At 33.7% G+C, this 15,958-nt stretch overlaps 1 protein-coding gene across 2 annotated transcripts in view; it reads left to right on the forward strand.

Annotated features, from left to right (window-relative positions):
* FMN1 (formin 1) overlaps positions 1 to 10,611 on the forward strand; it is a 209,218-nt gene extending 198,607 nt beyond the window's left edge. For both annotated transcript variants that reach the window (XM_074824482.1, XM_074824483.1), the window contains one exon: positions 949 to 10,611. In XM_074824482.1, coding sequence (XP_074680583.1) covers positions 949 to 993 — 45 coding nt within the window. In that variant the 3' untranslated portion in view covers positions 994 to 10,611. The remainder of the gene's footprint in view (positions 1 to 948) is intronic.
* The last annotated feature ends 5,347 nt before the right edge of the window (positions 10,612 to 15,958 follow it).

Consider the following 15,958-nt stretch of genomic DNA (forward strand, 5'->3'; position numbering starts at 1 on the left):
TTCTTCCCAAGGAGAAATCTTTAAGCTTATGCCCTATAGTAGTCCAACAGTTAAGTTTAAAACTTAGTTTAGTTGTGCCTAAGCATGGCTCTGCTATTTTAGATAACAAAATATGATAAGACCTGCTTTTCTGGTTTCTTCTCCTCTTCCACTGAAGTCTCTTGTATTTTCTTCCATGCTCCATAGTGCATTGAGGGCTCACTGCATATATTTGTCCAATGGATGAGTGTCTGTTTTCTTTCAAAACCTTACAAAATCTTGCTTGCTCTGTTGAATAATGGTAGAAGGGATTAAATCCTCATTTTGTTCCTTGCTGTTTACCTTTTTTTTTTATGACACAAAAAGACTAATAATTTACACTGTAGATAAAACCTTTTTTGTCTGTATGCAAGGCACATAGGTTAGATCAGCATTTCTCAAACTGCAGGAAGCAAGAGACTAAGGGAAGGAAATGTACATGAAGGAATCAGTGTTTTATTTCCATTCCCAGCAGAGCATATCAGTTGCAGGACAGGCGGCAGAGATATGAATGACTACACTTGCTTGGGAAGAGATCATTAAACAACAGAATCTAACTAATGCTGAATCAGAGCCTTTATGTCAGCAGAAATCATTCCAGACAAGAGAAGGTATTAGATTCACATGAATTTGAAATGTATCTGGTTTTCTCCAGCTATGCTTGTCTTCACAGAGCTATGTGTTTTTAAAGGTACACAGTACTTGGCAAGCATGTAGCTAAAGCAAGCTCAGTTTTTCTACAGTAATAAACTGGTTCTGAGCCTTTGTTGAGTGTTCCAGGTGTTAATTTTTTTTAATTAAAGAAATCTCTAATCTACAGTGACTTGTTTAGTACTTGTTAGTGTTCTAGAACAAATGCTCAAGGCAATTTGAGAGGAGATGAAAAATTATAGACAAGAATGATAATAACTCTTTCTTTTTCTTTAACAGAAAGAAAGACTACGTCAGAAGGAAGCCAGTGTGACTGCCAACTGAAAGAAGAAAGATGAAAATTATAGTGTGACTTCATACCTTGCATGATGCTTTACTACACCCATGGCCCAGGGAGCACCTTATGTTACTCAATTCTGCTTTGCTGATCTGTTCCAAGACAATCCACTAAAGACTTTTCAGTTCCTTCAGAGGGCTTTGTATCTTCAGTGGAGGGAATTCCAAGGTTTTTACATGGGAAGTCAAAATTATTTTCTGTAACTCTTCCTTACATTGCTTAACATGCATCTGGTTGTTAATGGTTATTTAAAGCACTCTGTGCATAGTGCATTAATATGGAAGAGCTAAAATGAGCATTTTGGATGCTTAGTGAAGTAATGACTAACAACTTGTAGGTTATTTACAGGGCTTTGTATAGATGAGAGCAAATACACCATTCAACTCACAAAAGACTATTATATCGTACTTTTTGTTACTTCAGCAGTAACTGAGGTAAAATTTACTGATTCTAAATAATTTTACAGTGTCTAAGTATTGGATGCATCTTTCTAAAACTAATTAAATGTAATTATAGATTTATGCTGTATTTTACTATACGTATTTTTATAGAAGCTTCAGCTTATGCCATACATTGAAATGGAAACAATATTTTGCACATGAAAAGGAATAGCTTCAAATTCTTTAGTTTTATGATTGATGGCATAACTGATTCATTATTTTTATGGTTTTAACCTAACATTTCCTAAATTTTGAGCTTCAAAAGAAAAATAATAAAATTTTATATTTTTATTTCAGTATATGTTGAAAATATCAATTCCATAAAATGATGGTTTTATTAATCATCATTTACTGAACTAAAATACAACATGTCTTCATGAAGTTACACATTTGCCATTAAATCTCTGGCTTTCACTTCTATTGAAAGCTTTCTTTTAAACAGTGAATATCTCACTCTAAAATATATTATGCAGCCTGCTCTTGTCCCCCTATAGTTGTTTAAAGAATGTGTTCAGCATACATACATATATATATATAAAATTTAATAAGTAAAACTTGAGGAAGAAATAAAAGAATCTTGCTGTCCTCCTGTAACATTATAACCACAGCCTGTAAAGTAGTGGAACCTGAAAAAAACCCTACAGAATATCCACTGTTACTTGAAGATTCTTACTGCATTTTAAGGATTTGGATTCTTAGAAGGAGAGATCTTGAAGCAGAAGTTAATTTAAGGTAAAACAGAAAAGTGATTTTTAAATACAATTAGGTAATGACCTATAAATAGGAACAATAAACTGAACAAAACATACCTCTGCTTGCTGTCCATAAGAGAGAAATCCCCTTCTTTATGATAATGGTGTCTGAAGTTGATTATGAAGAGAAATTAGGTGAAGTGAAAAACTACAGAAAGGTAATAGGGGGAAGGTATTAGTCCTTTGCTTAGAAGCTGGAAAGAATATACATGAGACAAACATGGGTTATCCATACAGCAAATTAGATAGAGAAAATGTGATGAAACCTACGGCAAACTCATTGCTAGAAGTATATGCTTGTTAAGGAAAAAGCAGTTGTGGAGACCCTCATTCATGTATTAACTTCATTTCATATATTGCAGGTTTCTTAAATAAGTATATCTCTCATTCCTCTGTAAATAAAAATAAGGAAATCAAGATTCCCTTGTATGTTTTGGAGTTTCTAGCTCCTGCAGATATACTCAAGATGTGTAAGCATAATTCTTATGAAGACAGTCAATAATATACCAGCAAAAATAATCTGATTCGTGGTTTGACTATTCTGATTGCAGAGAAATAAATTCCAAAGATTTTAAGTTTTCTGTCTTCCACCAAATAGGTAAAATACATTTGTTTCCAATATTATTAGTGATAAACAGAAGCAATAATGCTTGTAAAAGCCAAAGAAGAACAGCAAGCAAGGCAGTTCTGATGAGTGTTTAAGAAAACAAGTGTTGAGTTTTGATATGGTTTTCTATCTATCATGAAGATAGTGTGTATTGCCATTTGACTTGATCAGGAATTTGTCAATTAAATGTTTTACTTGAAAAATTAATCAACAAGAGTAGCACTGTTTGTGAAAAGGGATTGGTCTTGAAAATTCTCATTAGAAATATATTATGGAAAAAAGTTTTTAAATTATTGAAATATCCTGTTTCAAAATTTTTAAATGTGAAGTTTCATTTTTCAGTTCAAATTGACATTTTGAAATGTTGAAAAATGTGTATAAAAAGGGATTAAAATTACAATTATAGACTTAAAGCATTCCTTGATAGATTTATAATTATTTTTTCAGATTATCAATTTGCCAAAGTTTTGAAATTTAGGCTATTTTTTCAGAAGATTCAAAAACTTATATAGCACAGAGACATTGTTTCTTCTTCATCTTCAATTGTGATGATTTTCCTCTCAGGACAGAGATTCTGATTCCAGCTTCTCTCATGACTTAAATCCTCCACTACTAGTTAAACTGGTTTTAAGGTTAAAAAAGCATTCACCCAGACTATTTGATTCATTCTCTTAATCAGGACTTTAAGACTCTTGGATGGAATTCATCAGCTAACTATATCACACTTACACCCCTAGTGATACCCAGAAGGGTCTTCAGTGATTGAAGTGACAATGGTACACCTGCTGACCTTAACTAAAGTGTTGTATTCGAGAAGAGATATTAACTGATATTACATACCTGTGTAAGCTGTCTAATTATGAAGTACTCAGACACTACAGACATAACAAGTGGGCATCAACCAGCATTCATCTTGGGGTCACCAAGTGTCAGCAAAAGTTGTTTTAAGCTTACATTTAGTTTGATGCATGACTTTGCCCTGAGCTTTCTAACTTGAGGAGAATAAAAGGAGAGAGGGAGAAAAGAAAGAAAATAATAAGATGGAACAGAACAGAAGTCTCTGGTATATGTCTACACTTTTGTCAAGGAAGTAAAAGTAGAGTGGTCTAAATTAAGCCAAGCAGCAATAGCTAGACAGTTATAATTTTCCAGTCTATGTAATTTAAAATAACTCTACACTACCTAGAAGTCACTTCTGTGACCACAAAGTAGATGTAGCTTAAGAGGGTCTTTTTCTGGTTTTTGTTTTGTTTTCAACTCTTCTATTATTGCCAAGTTTTTCAAAGTCTGTAAAGCAAAGTACTATTAAAACCCATATTACTCAGTAGGTGCTTATTACCTAGGAAAATTATATACATTACTGATTTATAAATCAAATTAGGAAGAATTCAGTTTAGATAAGTAAAATATCAATAATTTGTGAAGTGCTCTTTTCCTTATTTACAACATTACCACTTACTGATTTTAAAATAAAAGACCTTTTAGCATCTTTGAGATATTTTGACAATTACATATTTTCATTATGTTTTTATTAATCTATGAAAACTACCCAGGTGTTTTGCCATGACAAACCCATGTAAGTGTTTTATTATGTGCTTTATTATAGGGTTGTAAATGTATAGATTGAATATTGTACTTTTGTATTTAACTTAGAAATTTTTTGCAGCAAAACAGAAACTGTGTGATCTTCAGTTTCTGTACATATAGAAAAAGTAGAGTGGATGGAATATTCAGAAAGCAGAGAGAAAAATAATTGAATATCTTAAGTGGTTCTAGGAAGGATAAAGTTTACATAGGATTTTAACCTTTCTGAATTGCTGAGGATATCTCCTCCAACCACATATAAACAGCCAGGATATTTCTGACCAGTCTAATTTTTTTCTACATGAAACATGAATAAAATATTTTGTTTTCCATATGATGTACAGGGTTCTTATTGCCCTGATTTTCTAGTAAATTGTTATCAGTTTCTTTCTTAGATCTAAGCATCTTGCCTAGCTGATGAATATGGGGCAGTGGAAGACTGTATTTACTTATTTAGTAATACTATTTCTTCATTGCTTCAGGTCAATATCTTTAAAATGGGTGCCTTAATCTTGTGTGAGTGTGGAATTTCAGAAACACCCAAACAAGTTAGAAATATTCATCTCATTATAGTGTTGATGTGTTTTTGAAAATCCACCTCCTTAATCTGTGTTTAGGCTAAGTTTATAATTTCAGAAAATCATATCCACCTAGTTTTTGTTCATTCTTGGCCTTTTCTCAATCAATATTGTTATGGATCTTGCTCTTTTTTTTTTTTTTTTTTAATTCCTTTAGAATTGATTAATGCCAGTTAGTGAATTCTCTTTGTCATTCTTCTTTTGAAGATAAGCCTATGTATTTGCATATAAATGAAAAGAAAAAAGAAAGTTAAGAGGTAACTTGATTATAGTCAATAAGTCGCTTCAAAGAGAGAAAATACTAGGAAATAAATGGTTCCCTGAGCCAGCAAGGAAAAATACAACAAACACAGTATAAAAATTAAAACCAGATAAGTTAAAATTAACAATAAATTCCAAACTATTAGTAATGAGGTTAGTTAACCACTGGAAGAAGTTAGCAAAGATAGTTGTGGTTTCTCCATTTTCTAATGCTTTCAAATCAGGACGGAACATCTTTCTGAAATGTTTATGTAGTCTAATACAGTTTACTGGCCTCACTTCAGATGTACCTAAGTGGCATCCTATATCCACTGAGTAACCAGTTCAAATAGTTCCTCTAGACAGAAAAATGTAAGAATAAGTATGTCAAAAGACCTAATAAAATATTTTTTTCTCAGCTCTAATGAAATATCCAAGCTAGAAGAGCATTTTGTTGTGATTTTAAATTTAAAATATCACAAATAGTATGGTGTAGAACAACATAATGCAGGAAACTGTTGTCAAATTACAAACATTTGTATTTCAAATGATTAATTAATTAATATCTGTCTGATGCATCTTGTGGTATTTACAAGGTAACAAATTTATATGCTCTGGAATTCAATGCTGTTTTAGAGATTCCCAAATTAGGTCTGAGAAAACTGGCATTTTGTATTGCAGTGTGAAATCCCAGGATCACAGAAACCCTAGTTCCTTAGCGTTTGTCAAAGGTTTGAGCATATGCAAAGGAGTTTACCTTGTGTATAGCTAATGTGATGCAAAATTTCAGTAACAATCTCTCCTTTTAGTGAATTATTAGATATGACCTGTTAATATTACGAAATGTTTCCACTGCTCAATAGGGCTTGAACCATAACAATTTTATGCATACTTTAGAGATATAAAGTTCAAAAGCTGTGCAAGCAAAAATACTTGGTTTTGCAAGTTTTTTTTCAAAATGCCTGCAAGAACTTTTCTTTCTTCTTTTTTTTTTTTAATTCAAAAAATATTCTTAGAAACATTACTAAAATGGATGTTAGGGTTTTTTTCACTTGTTGAAAGTGTGATACTCCTAAACTCTCTAATATTTTCATAATTTTTCATAATTTTTCATAAGTATTTTCATAAATTTTCTCTAATATTTTCATAAATATTCATAATATTTTCATAAATATTCATAATATTTCCATAAATTCAAAAGCCAGCTTCAACTGGTTTTAAGTAATTTTTTTTTGATACCTCATAGAATTCAAGCTTTTGAATTAGGGCCACTTTGTAAAATGTAGGCACTGGGTATAAAAGATTTGTTTTAAGAAGCAATGAAGTAAAAATGCTGATCTGTTAACTTAGACCAGAATGCACCACCTTCCTGGGAGGACATTATCAAGGAGCATAAGCTTTCCCATAATGTAGAATAGCATTGCATTTCCTGTGGTTTGATTCTGACAGATGTCATCTTAGAGTAAATTAAAGGCAGGATTTTTTTTTTTTTCATTAGATATTTCTGGTAAATTTCATTTCCTACTTTGTCACCTCAATTTAGTCAATAATCTAATATTGAAGTAATATGAAGACTTTTTATAGAGGTTGATAGTGCTTATCAAGCGTATGCAAGTAGTTTTATTTATGTAAGTATTCCTATGGCCCACACAGTAAAAAATATCCATAGAGGACTTTATGGGGTTATGGGACTGAATAAAATCTCTTTTAGAATCCTGTTATGAAAATTATGCTGAACTATCCCAGTATGGGACATGGATTTCTTTGCTGTAGTAGGATCTGCCTCAAAAGGTTTTGGAGCTCTGGGAGCTTTTGGAGAATGGTGTCTGAGGCTGTTGGCATGGCATCTTTGCTTTATCCATCAATTCCTAAAAGTACAGCTTCTCTGGAGTTACACTGCAGTTGAATTCCCTGAGCCAAGATTGCCTTAGGGAATCCTGGAAGGGAGACTGGAAAATACCATCAATGGCCATACATTTTCAAAAGGGAAAGAGATCATAGTTATATTTCCAGATTAAAGTAAAAGCTAGCAGACTCTTCCAAAATAGCAGAAATTTTGTATAGTTGTTTGTATCCTTTAATTAGGTTCTATAGATTTCAGAAATTCTGCATTTATATAGGAACTTCATTCTGTATTCTGTGCCTGTGTTCTTGCATTTATTGCGCATATGATTATTTAATATGAACAGAATCACTTATGTATTCTTACTCTTTTATTGTGCTGCGACCACTAAAACGTTGACTACAAAAACTGTTGAAAGAGAGATCCATTAACAGAGTCCCAACAGGCAGTAGTATTTCCTTTCCCAGTGTTGTTCTGCCAGGAAGCTTCATATTTTCCTAGAGGTAAGCAGAGTTTAGCTGCCATGCCATCTGCGTTCTCAACCTTTCCTAATCATAAACTAGTACTTGTAGCTTAGGGCCAAAAGATGGGGCCAGATTCTGTCATCACTAATAACTATTGTCTTCACTGCAATGAGAAGTTAACTATGGCACAACATCATCCTAAAGATGGCAGGTGGGGTGTTTTTGTGATACGCATTAAACTGTAATGTATTTGATAAGCTCAAAGTCCTAAAGAGTACTGACACAGCTGAGATTCATGTACTGTACTCTGTCACACAGCATCCTTATAGGTTAAACTCAAATGACTTTAGAAAGAGGAGCTGTAAAGCTGTTCACTTGTTGATAGTGTTTCTTTAATCTTTTTTTGAATCTTCAGCAAGATGATTTTTGTCAATCTATGAATTCTGCATTTGAAAACTTTAAATAGTACATTTTCTCTTTGACTTCTCCCAGAGGGACCAAGCTTGTAGTTCAGTATATTTACTTTCTCATTTGGCATGTTGTAAACACGTTCCATTGTAATTGGACAAATGCTCATCCTGAGCAACTATCCACAGACAATATGTTATAGATACTGCAGAAACTGTGTAGAGATCAATGAATATAGCACTATTTCCTACTGCCTTGCCTGGAGCATCAACAAATTAACATATATATTGTATAGCACCCGATGCTTATTTCTTAGTTGTAAAGTAGTTTAAGGAATGTATTGCCATTAACAACTAATCACTATAAACTGGATAAAAGCCATGTTCTTCTTATGATTCTTTTTTTTTTTTTCTCTTTATTAGAATGAGTTTTTGTGGTGTGGGTATCTTCTAGATTTTAGGGGGGAAGATACCATTTTGTAATAAATCAAAATGGAACAAGGTCACAGTTTTATTATTTCATATCTGATGGGATGGTGAAGGAATAAAACTTATTTCATTCCACATAAAACCAATACTTTTCTTCTGATTCCTTTTCATTGTTATTCATTTTGTGTTACAGTCCAGTGCATTTTAGAAGGGCTGTAAAGAAATTAGAAGGTTCAGCTATGAATCTCATTCCTTAAAGATTCCCTGTAATGTTCATATTCAGCAAACTGACATCTGGCATGGGGAACTCCTCCCCTATCACCATTTTTCCTCAGCAATTCATATAATTCCCCACTCCTCCTTTTATTAAAACCAAAGTCACATAGTTACCAAACTGGTTGCTAGAGGTCCAAGAACTTAATTATTGGGTAAGATGTCAATTAACTCACAATACTTACGCAGCTTTACTACGCATGAGTTGAGCCTTCATAATTCACCTAAGTTGAACACAACTCGCTTTCAGAGTTAGACCATCAATACAGTGTTTTCATGCATTTCTGTTACTTACCATTTTACATCAAGAAAGCCTGTGTCTCTGGGTAGGAGGCAGAACTTGTGTATTTAGTTACGTGATCAGCTTCTGCTTGATTCCAGACCAGAAGTATGTGTGATACAGGATATTTTGGTATTACATTTTATACATATTTTCCATCACTTAACCAGGGGCCAAGTAAAGAGACTCAGTAACATAACTAAAATGAAAATGTTGGTAAACAATGCCATTGAAACAATATAAAGCTCACTATATCTTCTAGTGTATTTTTATATGAAGAAGTCCATCCTCACATAACTTCTTATTTAAGTGTTTGGTTTTGGTTTTTTGTTTTAATTAAAAGATGATATTATATCAGATAATCGAGCCAGGTTGTCTTGGACAAACTTCTATGTAAGCTTGAGTGCTAGTCAAGTAAAATAATCTGTGTGCATGCTCAACACGTCCACTTGTAACTACTGTAGCCTGAACAACACCGTTTCATCTGCATATAGCTCAGAAAAGGGAGACTTGAGAGGGAAATTTAATGTCAGGTGTCAAGTTCAGAAAAGCTGTGTGAAACGAAATGCGTTCTTGTCATATTGCACTGGTTTTGGAACGTCAATAATACCTGTTGCAAAGGAAGAGAAAACTCACACTCCATGTCAGATGAGATTGGATAAGGACTTCTTACAGAGAGTTGGTTAAAGTACTATTTCTTGTAGTAGCTCTCAGCAAAGCTCTGAATGCCCATCTGATGACTGGCAGTATGTTGCCCAGGAGAAACAGAATTATTTTTACAGTTTTTTGAAAATATATATTTATTATAATGACACATTATTTTGGGGGGTGTATCAGCATCAAGAAGAAAAGCTGCCCATTGTACTCAGCTCTTACTCCCTGTACAAGCTAAAAGCTTTGTCATAGTCAGAAGTTATAGGAAGCAAAAATGGAGAAATATTATTTTGGAAGGAATCAGAGTTAGTCTCTGGAAGGTGCTTTTAGTAGGATTATAGTATAATTTTCATTTACTTATTCTGAATTTTTTTTTGGTTTACTTTCCAGTCATTTTGAGTTGAATAGTTGCACTGTTGAACATTATTGGTTTTGGTACTCTTCCCTCTCTTCTCTCCATATGACTCAAAACCATCAAAATACAGGCCTCTTTGGCTGGTTAACTTCTCTTTGAAGATGTAGCAAAATAGCAAATTCTCTCGCAATGCTATTAATATTCTCTGTGTACCTAGCAAGTTTCACAGATGTAACAGGGTTTAAGTCTCTCATGTCCATATGGGATTTGCTTTAATAAAATAATAGTTTTGCTTGAATGTTCACACATACACTCAGCAGTTATATATTTGCTGTCATTTGAATTGAGCTCAACTTTGCATTTTTCGTCCCACAAAATGTACAGCAAAAATAATGGAATATTAGTATGGGTTAGGTTTTTTGTTTTTCAGGAATCAATCTCTTTTGGGTAGTTCTTGACTAAATATGTTATAAATGTCTTAAAAGAATAAGCTAAATAGATTCAGGTGATTTTTTTTCCTCCCTTCACATTGTAATTTGTGTGTGTGTGTGTGTTTCTACTATTTATCTGAAAGTTTAATTTTCTGAAAAAAGGATGTGCACATGATTAACTTTGTAAAAGTTGTAGTGGAATGGAGTATTTATTTTTAAATTCTTAAGGAACAGGACTAAATAAAAGACTATATTTTCTTCCTCAGTATTTTTGTTCATTTTATCTGTTGTACTTTTGTATGCAAAATATATTGTTGAGATATAGTGTAGGTTTCTCTGAGTAATTCTGTCTAAGTAATGGTTTTATTTACACTGCTTTACTGATCAAGTTAGTATTTCAGGTTCAGCATGCTTGTTAAAAAGATACACAATATTTTGGGGATCTGCCAAGAATTCAAATATGTAGCTTACTGATGGGGGGGGGGGGGGGGGGGGGCATTGCATCTGGAACAATTTGCACACAGGTCTGGGGGTGTGGATTTCCTTTATTTCTCATGCCACTTTTGGCAACTTGTCACATTTCCAAATACATAATATTGAAAAGCTCTTCAATGCTTTTTAGTAACTTGGAGCATACTGCCTGCAAAATTATATTAAAATAGTATGTCAAAGGTATGTATCATTCATGTCTCCAGACAGTAATATTTGGGCTCCATTATCTAAGGGGGAAAAAATCTATACATTATAATTTTACCTATATTTTGCTGTTATTTGTATTACTCTAGACTGATAGCCTAGGAAACTTTACCATCGATCAGTAGAGATATATTTTTCCAGTTTCTCTACAGTCAGAATAGAAAACAATTACGATTTAAGTATAAAATTATGCAGTAATTTCATCCAGCAACTGACCATTGGGGGAGTGCAGAAACTGGAAGCATCTTCACCAGGATGCTCAGCAGCTCTCCAAAGACATGTATATTTTAGCCAGTTTTGAGGGATTTTTGGCCTTACAGATCGCATAAATTTAAAGCAGAAAGAATGCAATCTGGGTTTAGATGTTTCTGAGAACAGCATTAGTGTGTTTGAAAATCATTATCCATGTGATCACATCAACAGAGAGTAAGAGCAAGGATATGCTATGAAGGACCTTGAAAATTGTTAACAAACTACTCAGGTTAAAAGAGGGAGTCAGTGGAGATGCTCCACAAATCTACAGCAGCATGATACACCAATGCTTTTTGGTTTGAAAAGTTGCATTTCTCATCACAGAATAGATTACTGCATTGAGACTGGAGAAGACAAGAACCTGAGCAAGGATTGCAGCTACATAAATGAATTGGAGATGCCAGATAGAAATAATCACTAAGGTGTACCAAATATGACGAACTGTTCGTAATCAGTTTTCTGTAGAAGAGAAGGGGACGCATAGGTATTGGGAAGACAGGATAGATGCTTAAATACCACAATGATGAGCATGTTAGAAATATCTAGATAGGCACTGAAAGTTAAGAAGCTCATAATGGGTTAGATCATCCTAATTAAAATTAGCTAAGCCAAAGCAATGCAACATAGAGACAGTTGTTCTCTTTTCCTGTTCTTATTGTTTATTGTCTAGTTTCTTGATCCTTTAAGACAATAAAATGGCGTGCTGCTTGAAGAGATGGATGTTATAAGCTTTTTTGCTTGGAATCCTACTGATATGCCAAGATGTTAGATGACAGATTGTTTTTCATTATCCACAGGACCAACTGATTTAGTGTTCATTAAGAACTTAAATTTGACCCTTGGATCCAAATGAAATGTTGGAGTCCTGAAGTTCTTGAATGGTACTTATGCTTAACTCACAAGATCTAGCCAAAGAGCAGTATTTGCCATAGTGCTGCGCCAGTTATTCTGAGGGAGAAATATCATATGGAGGGAAGAAAATACATCAGATAAAGTGAATTTATTTCCAAGAATAAACTTACATAATAACACCAAAGTTGAATAGAAATCCAAAATTGTGAGACCAGTCCTGAAGTTCTAAAATAAATGCTACTCTTCTGAACATACAAAACTCTCATCAGACATAAACCTTCTGTGCTGTAGAATTCTTCATTATTTGTTAGTGTATTTCAGCTCTAGGGTTATTGAAAAGTTATTTAATAAACACAGAATGAATTTTTGGTAGAATTCTGTTAAGTACTGTAATACAAATTGCTTCTAATTAATAGGCAGATTAGATTTATACAATTAAATAATTTCAGAGATGAATTGTTTCATATATGTAAATATTACAGCTATTTATCCATGGGTTAAAGTTGGAGATAAAAGCAGGCAATTCCTAAGTTATTTTATTTACAAATATGCAGATACATATATATGCATATGTATATTATTTTTAATATATATTTATACACACATCTCTAATACAAGTTATGCTATTTATATGGCAAAAGAAATTGATACAGTCATAGAATCTATATTTCAGTAATATATAATGAAATTTTTATACATCCATTAGTTCAGGAAAGGATAATTAGCACAAAATCAATATTAAAAGGTGGAATACTGCAGTGATTGAAATAATTTAAAAGCAAATGAGCTGATGACTAGTATTTGAGATGTGCTTGTCAGAAAACTTCAATCAAAGCAGACTGGGGATTTCTATGTGTAACCTCTTTCATGAGACACACCACGAAGTGCTTTGCAAAATAATTAAATTAACAATGCAAATATTGATGAATACACTAGGTCAAACAAAGCAGTCCTTGGTCTTGAGAGTGCTGCTACCATGAGTCAACAGACCAAGGGATTCCAGGTGCAAAAAAAGTAAAAGTAGGAAAAAAGCCAAATAGGATATCTGCCTTTCACTCTGTGCTGTGTTTCTGGAAAGGATGAAAAACTGTTCAAAACAGTTTGCAAGCCCTGGTTTTGCTTTCTACTTAATTGTTGCATTTCATTGTGTCTATTTGGTCTGGGTTTTTTGCATTTTACGTAAATGTGCCAAATCTCTTCTGTAGGACAGTGGATGAACAGGTGTATGGGCTTCAGAAGTTTCTGGTTTCCATATAGGCTACCTACTGTATGGACTACTGCTGGAAGAAGTACTGTTCTTATATAGGTAATTGCCACATACTTAAGAAAAGTTGGGATTTTTCAAGTTTGGTCTTACAGTACTGTTTTATCTAACCCTGACAAGAGAAGCTAAAGCTTCACAGATCACAGCTGAAGACAGGCTCAAAAGAAATGAGTGGTGATTTAACTTTTACAACTTATTCTTTCTGAGTGAAACTTGTTTAGGCATGCTGGGCCTTCATGAAAACCCTCTGCAGCTTCTTAAAAAGAATGTGAGGGGTGAGTGAGGAATAATATTTTCAATCGCAGTGTGTTATAAGACTTCTTTCTTTTTTTTTTTTCTTTTGCATTGTTTCCTCTTTGTAAATTTTTCTGTCTTCCTCTTTCTCCCTCCCTGTTTAAGAAACCAGTGCTAGTTTCATGTGCATTTATCCAGCTCCAACATTTGTTCATTGCTAATAATGAAATTCATTCAAACTGTAAATTCCAGGACTGCAATGATTAGGCCATTTGAAATGTCTCCATTGATTGATCTTCAAAATTCTCAGCCAGATTATTGGTCATACTTGTAAGTATTTGTACTAATACTTACAAATTTTTATTTCAGACTCTATTAGTCACAGTCAGGCACAAAAGCCTCCCACATGATTCATAACTAATCAAAATAGTGCCAATCAACCGCTGAGAATTCTACAACTATGTAGTTAGCTGAGCAGTAAAAGTTGACATTAACCTGTTATGAAAAGCTTGACCCACCGACAGCCATATAAAGTGAGCTCCAAAAGACCATGTGTGTGAGTTAAATGAAATATTTTTAAATTTTGATGTCTATATTTTTTATCTTTCTCTTCTCTTATTAACCTCAAAAAATGACAACATGATGATGTTTGAAAGTGTTCTTTGTCATTCTCACTCACAGCATCCATAGCAGTATTTTGGGCTGTTGATTGGTTATGAATCAGACAGGAGTGTGCTGTGCCCATTTTTTTTTTTTTTTACTTTGAGCATCTTTGATTTCCACTGAAATACTGATGAAGACTAGCTTTGCTAGTTTTATATGTGATTCAGAACAGTCATAATGACATCTTTGAGAGATGCAATGGTATGATGCAAATGTTTGAAGGAGGCTGTGCATTCATGATGTGGGATAACAGGGTTTTAATTATAGATCACAAAATGCTTTCAGATGTTTGAGGTGTATGCATTCCCAAAACATTGCTACCATTAGGGTCTGAAGTTCAGTGATTTTAAAGATTTGAAAGATTTTTAAAGATCTCAGAATTTTAAAGGAAAGTACAATGAGAGATGTATTCTCTGACTACAGAAATTAGTTCCTAGAGGATGAATAAGAGACAAGAATCAAATTTAAAAATTAAAAGAAAGAGAGAGAAAGTGTTTCACTGTGTGAATTTTGCCTTTTCTTTTTTCATGATTTAAATTCATAATCAGAAACTCTCATATCATGATCTTCCCACACACAGCCCTTGGAGGATACTTTCCAAAACTCCAAAATCATGATGCCCAAGATGAGTTTCTGAGACTGCTCCATGCACACACTTCTGAAGTTGTCATCTTTATTGCTTACATCAATAGCATATTTTTGGAAGTTTTCACAATATCACGAGAATATGTCTTTTTTCTACTCTTTGCTCTGTTTGGTGATACTGCCACAGAAAGCAAGTTACGGGACCAGATGTCATGTCCTGACAACAAAAAGAACGCCTTGAGATTTTAAAAGAAGTTTCCCATCTCTTCTGGTCTTAAGTGTCTTCTAAAATATCAAACCAAATCCATCTGCATGCCTATCATGAATCAATTACATTAATAAAAAATGTGAAGGGAAATCAAAGTTTCCAGAAGCTGAGAAAAGATTCTTAAAAGAAGATTCTTAAAAAGAGAACAACTTGCACATGAATCTAAAGATCCTACTCAAAGCCAGGCAGAAAATCTGGATGTTTTCCAAAAGCAAGATTCAATATAAGCTTGCAGCACACTGTGATGCTAGCGTGTCCTTTCCTTTAAGCAGTATTGAACAGCTGAGAATCATTCACCTTACTTTAGCAGACTTTTTTTGAGAGAAAAGGGGCAAAGGCAATATTAATTTTTAAGTAATGTGAGCACAAGAAATCTGATGCCAAACTGCCCTTTTTGCTCCTGGGATTGTGTTGAGCTAATTCCCAAGGCATCCTTCTGAAAATGTATCCTTTGGACTAAAAAAAAAAGGCAAAAACCACCCTCTTGGACCCTACTGGTTTAGTTCCCTGTGTGAATCTTCTGGTTTGATTTAGGAATGTGCTGCTTGGTTCCCATGTGCATTGTTGTTGTAGTATTTACTTTGGAAGGAAAAGTGAGTATACGGTTCACGCCTTAACCTTGTCAAGCTTCCCCCTTACCAACTTGAACTGACACTATACAAATTCTGAAAGGAAAGGCCACAGCCAAAATTAATCATAAACATTAACCATAAAATATTACTCTTGACCCTACCAAGGGGCAGACCTCTAGGAATAACATCCTGCTCCTTAAGAAAATAACATCCCTCTCCAACCGAGAGG

Source organism: Strix aluco, chromosome 4, assembly GCF_031877795.1.
Source record: "Strix aluco isolate bStrAlu1 chromosome 4, bStrAlu1.hap1, whole genome shotgun sequence".
In the NCBI taxonomy this organism is placed as follows: Eukaryota; Metazoa; Chordata; class Aves; order Strigiformes; family Strigidae; genus Strix; species Strix aluco.